Source organism: Solanum tuberosum, unplaced genomic scaffold (assembly GCF_000226075.1).
Source record: "Solanum tuberosum cultivar DM 1-3 516 R44 unplaced genomic scaffold, SolTub_3.0 scf00578, whole genome shotgun sequence".
NCBI lineage: Eukaryota > Viridiplantae > Streptophyta > Magnoliopsida > Solanales > Solanaceae > Solanum > Solanum tuberosum.
Window position 1 is genome coordinate 207,718 of NW_006239537.1, and position 8,560 is coordinate 216,277.

The 8,560-nt window shown below is 35.2% G+C and overlaps 3 protein-coding genes across 3 annotated transcripts in view; all 3 read right to left on the reverse strand.

The window, feature by feature from the left end:
• Nucleotides 1–1,083, reverse strand: part of LOC102587151 (calnexin homolog) — a 3,829-nt gene extending 2,746 nt beyond the window's left edge. The window contains exons 1-2 of the mRNA XM_006366220.2: nt 753–1,083; nt 564–633 (exon numbers count right to left, since the gene is read on the reverse strand). Coding sequence (XP_006366282.1) covers nt 564–633; nt 753–845 — 163 coding nt within the window. The 5' untranslated portion in view covers nt 846–1,083. The remainder of the gene's footprint in view (nt 1–563; nt 634–752) is intronic.
• A 1,780-nt stretch (nt 1,084–2,863) lies between these two features.
• Nucleotides 2,864–4,726, reverse strand: LOC102587483 (40S ribosomal protein S27-3-like). The gene is made up of 5 exons (XM_006366221.2): nt 4,673–4,726; nt 3,687–3,731; nt 3,488–3,598; nt 3,356–3,384; nt 2,864–3,267 (listed from the first exon to the last, which is right to left on the reverse strand). The coding sequence occupies exons 2-5, from the start codon at nt 3,687–3,689 to the stop codon at nt 3,123–3,125; spliced, it is 288 nt and encodes a 95-aa protein (XP_006366283.1). The 5' UTR covers nt 3,690–3,731; nt 4,673–4,726; the 3' UTR covers nt 2,864–3,122.
• A 776-nt stretch (nt 4,727–5,502) lies between these two features.
• LOC102591218 (calcium-binding mitochondrial carrier protein SCaMC-3-like) lies at nt 5,503–7,577 on the reverse strand. Its single transcript, XM_006366232.2, has 4 exons — nt 7,527–7,577; nt 6,370–7,177; nt 6,186–6,276; nt 5,503–6,057 (listed from the first exon to the last, which is right to left on the reverse strand). Exons 1-4 carry the CDS (start codon nt 7,575–7,577, stop codon nt 5,880–5,882), a joined length of 1,128 nt encoding a protein of 375 aa, XP_006366294.1. The 3' UTR covers nt 5,503–5,879.
• Nucleotides 7,578–8,560: the final 983 nt, after the last annotated feature.

Here is an 8,560-nt window from a genome sequence, read left to right on the forward strand (position 1 = left end):
ACCGCCCCCCCCCCCTCCTTTTTATAGTTGTATAAGCATTGAACACATTAATCAGCACAACTCTTTAAGTTTCTATTTGATATTTTGGATTTTTCTTCACTACCTCCACCCTCAGTCAAGGCTAATAATAATGCATTATCCATAGAGTTGCTGTTTAATTTCCATACAAATTAATGAATGATGACATGAATCTGAAAGATATTCGCGGATCATAGTAGGAACAACTAGCATATACCAATACAGTATAAGAATTAACCGTCAAAGAGAAGAACATAAAACAGATGAAGAGAACCTCGTCACCCTCGTTCATCCGCCAAAATTCAAAATTATAACTACAATTTTAAACCAAGAAAAAAATATGGGAAAGAGCACACCAATTGATGATCTCATTTAATGTTGCATTCTGGATGACTGCTTCTTTTATATACACTTCCCTAATCATCGAAAACTCAACATCCAAATTTTAAACTTTAGTGTAATTTTCTAAACAAATCAACTTTTCAACTATTATGATCTGTCAAATTCCAACGGAATACTTAGAACAGATCCAGAGAAAAACTTACCATTAAACTCCTCTTTCTCAGACACAATCCAACGCCCATCAAATGCCTCATCGAACGACTCGTAAAATTTCTACAATCAAACAACGAATTCTCAGCCAACGCATCACATGTACCATTAACATGATCCAGTAGACACACTATTGCGAAAACAAACACGATCACAAATGCAATTAGAGATATACATCTTACCACATCCGAAGAAGCGCAGAGTTGAGAGACGAAGCAACCGGCCAATAATAACAATGCATACTGCGTCCACATCCTCCGATTCCGCTCTTCCATAACCAAATATGGAATACTCACTGAAGAAAAAAATAGCAGAGATCTGAATAGGTATAGAAGAAGAGGAGAAAACAGAGTGAAATTTGCGGGGAGGAGAAATTCAGAGTATAAATAAATGTGGCGACCAGTACGGGTAGTTCATAACTCGTGAAGTGGACCAATGAATATATGCCACGTTGGTAGCCGCGACTTCAACGAACACCCGCAGGGGAAGTTGGATCTACGACTGGGATAGTTTTGTGTACACTTCGAATTTGGTGGCTCTAATTTTTTTTCATTATTTCATCAACTATATAATGTTTTATTTTATATTGCTACGTAATTTCATCGAAAGTTTATGTCATGATATTCAGAAACCAGTCAAACCACACATACCATTTTATGGTTTATCCATCTATTTGGTTCGAATTTCATCTTATACAGTCATAAATACCTTATTAGATATGCAAACTTTTCTAATACTCAACTTTTAGTTTTCAAATCCAAATAAATTGAATTTAATGTTTTAATTCATCTGATAGTTGCTAACTGGCTATGGGGCTCCATAAGATTCTTCCAACTTCCAAACCATTTGAGGGTTCAAAGTGTTGGGTAAAAGAAGTGGACGGTGCAAACTGCTTGCAATCTATAAAGAGAAAAGCATTTGGACATGATTTCAAGTGGTGATTTGAAATTGAATATTTAGTTGGACGTAAAAATGAATTTTTTAAGTTGTATCTTTTCTATAAACATAAAAGTTCATGTGATAATTATTTAAAATATTCTCAATTATTATACAATCTTATCATATGAGTAAATTATCATTCATAAATAAGGTATTGAAATATTCTAAAATGTCATATCCGTAAATTGCATATTTCGATGTTTCTGTTATAAATAAATGTTTGTGATCATTTGTTATTATAAACTCTCTAATACACATAATTTTACAAAGATCAAATAGTCAGTAATAGTACTAATTAGTTATTCTTCAATATAATCTTTTCAAATGATACGAACAATTCTTTTGCAAACTTTGGAATCCTACCTTTTAGAAAATTTGAAATTCAAAATCATGATTTAAATTGAAGCTTAGATTTTAAGCAGATTTGATAAGCAAAACCTTATGCAAACACCTACTTATATTAATAAAAATAAAATACTCTACTTTTGTGAAGACTGCTAAGGCTACAACTGTTTTCCCCTCTTAACATTTTCCACACTTTAATTGTATTCTTTAACTTGCACCTTTTGAGAAGGCACATTCCACCTCTCTCCACTTGTCAGCTAACTTTGGCCCCCGAAATTCCAAATGGTATTTTCTTTAATCTTTTGCTTTTTCTCCACATGGAGAGTGGATAGATTTCCTTGTCTTTTAAGTAAATAAAATCTCAAAAATATGTGTTTGAAAGAGACGACACACATTTGTTTCATGTGGTGGATAAACAGGAGGACCTAATATATATAAACATAATAATTCTAGGAGAGTGACCCTTCTAGAATTGTCATTTCTCTACCATGGTGAGGAAGTATTGGGTTCCACAACTCCACTATCCATACATATAGTCTTCTTGAGCCCAAAAGAAACCATCATCTCAAACTAAGACACACAAAAAAGATGTGGCGAAAGAAGAGAAAGAAGAATATGACAAAATCAAGGATGACAATGAAAACAAGTACCCCTTTAATGCATCTAATCTAAGTGGATGTCAACGACTCACAGGCAAGTCATTGAAGCAAAGGGAAGGTTATGCCATTCTTCCAGATCTTTTTTTTCTTTGTTGTGTTTTGGGTTTATGTTTTTCATATACATTCAAAAGTTGGGCTGGACTTTGAAGTTTCACTGTATATGTAGTGTATGCTTGTTTTGGGTTGAAGTTCTCTTAATAGAGTGATTCTTGTTACCTTATCGTGTCGATGTATGCTGTCATCCTGTTCTCCCCAATTCCACTACTTTCTTGGCACACTTTACCAATAAACAAGTTATAAAGAACGTGTTTGAATCTTACAAGAGACTCAAAGCATGTTTACACAAGGGAAACTAAGAGCCATGTATTTCAACAAAATCAGAATAAGATGCAGCTCTAGCATTAAACATCAAAACCAACACATGAATGAGCAAACATGGAGTAGAAGATTAATTACTTCAAAATGTGTCAAGACTAACAAGATGGACAATATTATAGTCAAAATGCCATCAAAAAAAGTACTGAGCAAAGGAAAAGTTTTCTTGACCAACTCATTCTTTAAAAACCTAGTTTAAAATATATCATAGCTTAAAAGCACCTCTAGCAAGTATCAACCCAAGACCATCATATCCTTCTCTTTAACCCTAAAAGAGCATCCTTCAGTAAGTTTTGCGCGGCCACCACTTGGCTGGCATAGCACTTGCTGGCAATTGGGGCATGTAACCACAGTTTGCGAGTGGCTGAAAATTGTTGTTCTGTAAGAATAAGATAAAATTATTAGTACATAAGTAGTAACACGCTTGTAAAAATGAGGATATTAACCACTAATTTTCAGTTACTTACATTTGGAAGCAGCCTTGGCATTTGACATCCTGCGACAGTATATAAACGTTAAACAAGCAAGGCAAGGAATCATATAATGTTAATACATATATCAAAGGAAATCTAAAATATCAGTGATTGATAGTAGATTACCAGAAAAGTAGAATTAGGTGATTGGACCAAACGCTTAAGCTTGTGATTTTGCTTCTCAAGCTCAGCAGGAGGGTGAAGCAAGTCAGTGTCATTTGAAATCTTTGGAATACCCTGATAAAGCCACAGGAAAAGAACATGAAACCACAATTGCCAACTAACCCAATGTCAAAATCTTGAAGAATTTCAAGAGGTCACTCACCATATTGTCTTGAAGCTTTTGTACGATCACAGATGTTGCAAGTTGCTGTCGATCAAATGAAAGCAGAAACTAAGAAAATTAAGAGATCGTACCAAAACATTCATAAAAGAAATTGCAGTAGGTAATAGAGGGGGGCCAGGATCAGCAAGTCATGTCTTCGAGAAACAAACCCAATTAAAAGACATTGCACATTCATCAATAAAATCAGGCATCAGTTATGAATCTTTTACATCAATTTACCTATATTCTAGCCCATTCCATGATAAAATGGAACCCCTTGCCCTTAGTTGGACACACTCTGCACTTTGATGCCGCACCCTTGTTGGATTCACCAAAAATACACTATTTTGGCGAATCCACAAAAAATACACTATTTTGGCAAATCCGACACGCACCCATTGGCAATTGCCTTCCCACAAATCATAAAACTATGAATTCTTCAGATCTCACTATGGATATATAACCCTTCTGGTATGAATAGTTCATCCATATAAGCATGCACACTCAATTGTCAATGCACGGCATGCCCAAGTGAGTACATGTACCAACAGATTCAGTCCTCATAGGCTTACAAGGCTTATAAAAATAAAAGCTGAAACTTATTTGCCTAATTCTGCACATTAATGTAGTTAATGACCAAGGTTTCAATACTCATTTTTCTTTCCCCTCAAACAACAATTTATCACAAACATGGGGATCTTTCTAAGGTACAAACATAGACTGGCTCCCCAAAAATATTGCATTATAAATGTATTCTGCTTACACATTTACATAAATTTTAAACCTAGGGATCAATGAACAATACACTGATAGATTAAACAAATAAACAACAACATATCCACCTAGTGTAATCCTTATAGAATTGGGGTTCGGATAGACAATCGGCTCAAATATACATATAGATTCATATTTTCTAATAATCACGCATGCAAAGTATAAGATTAAAGCAATACAATTCTAAGAGATGATCAGAAAACGAGAGTTACCTCCAATAAAAAAAACCCTAAGGTCTGTTCCTTCTTTGCCTCTGTGAGGTAGAATAGGCTAAATTTATACTAGCTTTCGCCTATTGGGCCTCTAAAGAAAGTCTGAAAAATTTTCGGCCCAACAATAATAAATATAGTAAGTAAATATTCTCAATTAATTAATTTATTTTAGTGAGTAAAAGTAAAATAAGCAAAAAAAACTCCTATAACGTATGCAACTCTTGTCCAATCCAAACTGCAAGAAAATATACCCCAGCACGATGAATCATTATTATTTTTATTTATTTGGAGAAAAAAAAAGTATTTTAGTTTTTGCGAAAAAATGAAAAAAGTATTTGAGTAGCTTTTCACTGTTTTGTAAAACTAGAAACTTCACTATAAAGTTTTTATTTGAGAGACTGTTCATAAAGATTAAAAACTTCTCATAAAATGCATGTTCGTAATTCATCAGATAAAATATGTCCCAAAAGAAAAAGGTTTAGTCTTTAATTTATTTGCAGTTGCACTTGAGCCGAGGGTTTTTCAAACTGCATCTCTACTGCCATGAAGTAGTGGTAAGGTTTGTGTGCACTCTATCCTCTCTAGACCGTGAATCGCACATTTTGTTGTTTCTTGAATTTACCAGCACTAATGCGTTGATTAACACGTGTTTGTAGAACTAGAATATTAAATAGGATTATTTTAAGTCTTAGGATCATATTAAATAGATGATTGTACAACTTACTTTACACTTGAGCATTAGAGGTTAGTTTTTCTTGAGTTACAATTACCATTATTATTACAATTGTTTTATTTGCATCAAGGCCTGCATAAAGTAAGGGCAGAGAACATAAAGAGTTGAATCTTACTTGCATATAATCTATATAGCAAAAACCTTAAAGGTCTGCACCTCACTGTATTCATTTAACATTTACTTGGCAAAAAGTGTAGAATGGATATTCCTATAACTCAGACATACATTGTAAAAGAGGACTATTCTCAGTTGCCAACGTAGTCATTTGTCAGTTGAATCTACAAGAGAAAACTCTATAACTATAACCCCCGCCGATATCGAATGGGGAGTCAAAAATCAGGTGTATGATTTTGATAATCATATCACCAATGAGCTAAATTTATCTTATTTAATGTCACATTATCATCATCATCTTCTTCATCAGCCTCAGCATCAGCAGTTTGAACCTTAGATCTGTTGCTGACTCTATGTCAGCTAATCAAGATCTAGACTCTTTTTCATTGATTCGTATACAAGATAGGTTATGCTTGCTGCTGGCACAACTTTTAAAAGATTTGGAAAAAGTCCTTTGTAGAATCCCCTGAAGCCTTCACGCTGAACTGTTTTTCGGAACACATCAGCCATACCTTTGTATGCAGAATCAGCTTGCATTCTAGCAAGAATACAATTTAGAGTAAAAAAAACGGCATGTCACATGATAAACCAGAAAGCTACACCATCCAAATAGAAGGGGAAGAAAATGGCAATTGTTTGGATCCAAGAATCAAACTGCAGGTTTACCTGGTCCGAATAACCTGTAAAGGATAAACACATGTCGCTCCCAGGGCTCCTGAAATTGTCCCACACCCCAGTTGCACAAGAGGGCCGGCTTCTGCATTACATGCACAATTCGTAGGAAATTAGTTTTCATTGTCTTGGAGAAAACAGGTAGTAACAGTTGAGAAAGCACAAGTTAAAGCTGTACCACTATCATGAAGAATGTAAACCTTTGACAAATCCTTTAAAGTTTCATATGCAGCTAAATCAATGCCTGCATAAGGGATGATTCCAAGTAGAGATGGTACCAATCCTCTATAAAATGCCCGAGGTCCCTCTTGTATAAAAATATCTTTCGATAGTTTTCGCAGACTAGGAACACTTCCACTCTCACATGAATGAGTCTGTAACCGAGTTTTAACAAGATCCATGGGATAGATAGCAGTTTGTGCTATTGCACCTGCCATTCCACCAGCCATAAGACGCCCAGAAGTTCCTATGTCTCTCTGGTCTTCAACACCCCTGGCACGACCAATAGCATTTTTCAAGGTTTCATATGCGTAAAACTTAATTGCACTTTCTGGTGCAACCTTCAACACATTTAACCCATTGCCACGGAAAAACCCCAATAGACCACCTTCCTTCCATATGCTTTTGACTGCAGGACCAATTGAAGCATGAGTTGTTTGCACTTGTAAAATGACCTTAAGGCGATCAAGAGGTGCTGTGGCAGTACGAGAAGCAGCTCCTGCAACTCCCCCTGCAATCAGGTATTTGGATGCATGAACATGCTTACTGATGCCTTCCGGAATGACTGTCTGCTCCCCAATATCTACAAGACATACCCTCTCCAAGTATTGGTAAATATTCTCAATGGTGGCCTCATGTGGATAGAGTAGAAGAAAATCTCTCCATTCCTCAAAAGTGATAATTCCATTATTATCCTTGTCCACGTGTTCCACAAACCGTGCAAGTTCATCATCATCTAATTCTATTCCTGCAAGAAAGAAACTGCCCTAGCTTATAAGAGGAAGAAAACTAAAAAACATGAAAATGAGCATGGTGAACTCCTCTAGCCAGAAACAAAATTAGATTCCAAGAGATGGGAATCATAAAGCAAATAATTGAGTGATAACAGAGGAGAAATTAGTATGTAGATAATAAATGGATAATCCAATTTGAATTTGTTATGCAAACTCATTAATGGGCCATCGTTTTGGCACCTTTATTTAGTAAGCATGAAATTGAAAAAAGGTACTTTTCCTGCAGACAGAGAAAAAGGGACCAGGAGAGCAAGGGAACTTAATACTGATGGGGAAGCCAAAATAAACTGAAAGGCCCTAAAAATTTGTGTCAACAATTTACCAAAGGCAACGAGTAGAGGAAAGAGCATATAATTATTTTCCAAGTGCCCATATTTAGATTCTAGAAAAGAATAAAATTAATTAAAGTACAAAGTATCAACAGTGTCACACACATAGCTAATTATCATGAAGCAACATTACTGAATCTGTAGCATTAAAGGAAAACAGAGAAAAAAAGAAAAATGGACAAAAAGAAGAAAAATAATTATAACGGGAAAGCACCATCTGAAGGACTTAATTGTCAGGCACCTTACCCTATTTCTTGCATGAGAAATCTCTCAATTTCCCACAATTAGTCGGGAAGCTCATATGTGGTGGTAATAGTGAAGGTACATACAACTCAATTCGTACTGTACAACACGAACATAAGCCCCATTTGCGTTGAATTTTTTTTAGGTCATCTTGTTTGGTTAAGAAATAATCTTAGGTTTTTAAAACAACCCAAAAAGCTTTTCAACAAACAAAATTAAACTACGTAGAGTTTCATTATTTTAAAAAAACAACTGAAGCAAAGTATAGATGTAGGCACAACAACCAGTTGGAAATAAGTTTCAATCTTTATTTGTGCGCTGACAGTAGTCCCATATTTATCAAATGTCAGTTTGTTTAGAGATTTGTGAGTCAGTTCGGAATAAGCATGAGAGTAAAAGAATCTCGAGTATATGAGAACAGAGACAAATTATTAAGTTTTTTTTTTTTTTGATGAAGTGAGATTTCATTAAGGCATCCAGTAGATGCAAAGATACAAAAGGGGGGATCTGACAGCTCAGTAAGAGCAAAAAACTTATAGAGCTAAGAGCTGACAAAGTCCAGGCAGTGATCTAAGTTATTTACAGGGGAAAAGTTGGCCCAACTAAAAAGGTTAACCAAACGAACGAGCCTTAAGCTTACAATTGGAGTCAACACTCCATCGAAATATCTCCTGTTTCTTTCATTCCAAATAACCCAAAAAATACAAGCTGGGGTCATGATCCATATTTTCCTGATGGATTTTTAATTTCCATAGAGCTCCAACTAGTGTAGGCATCTCTGATA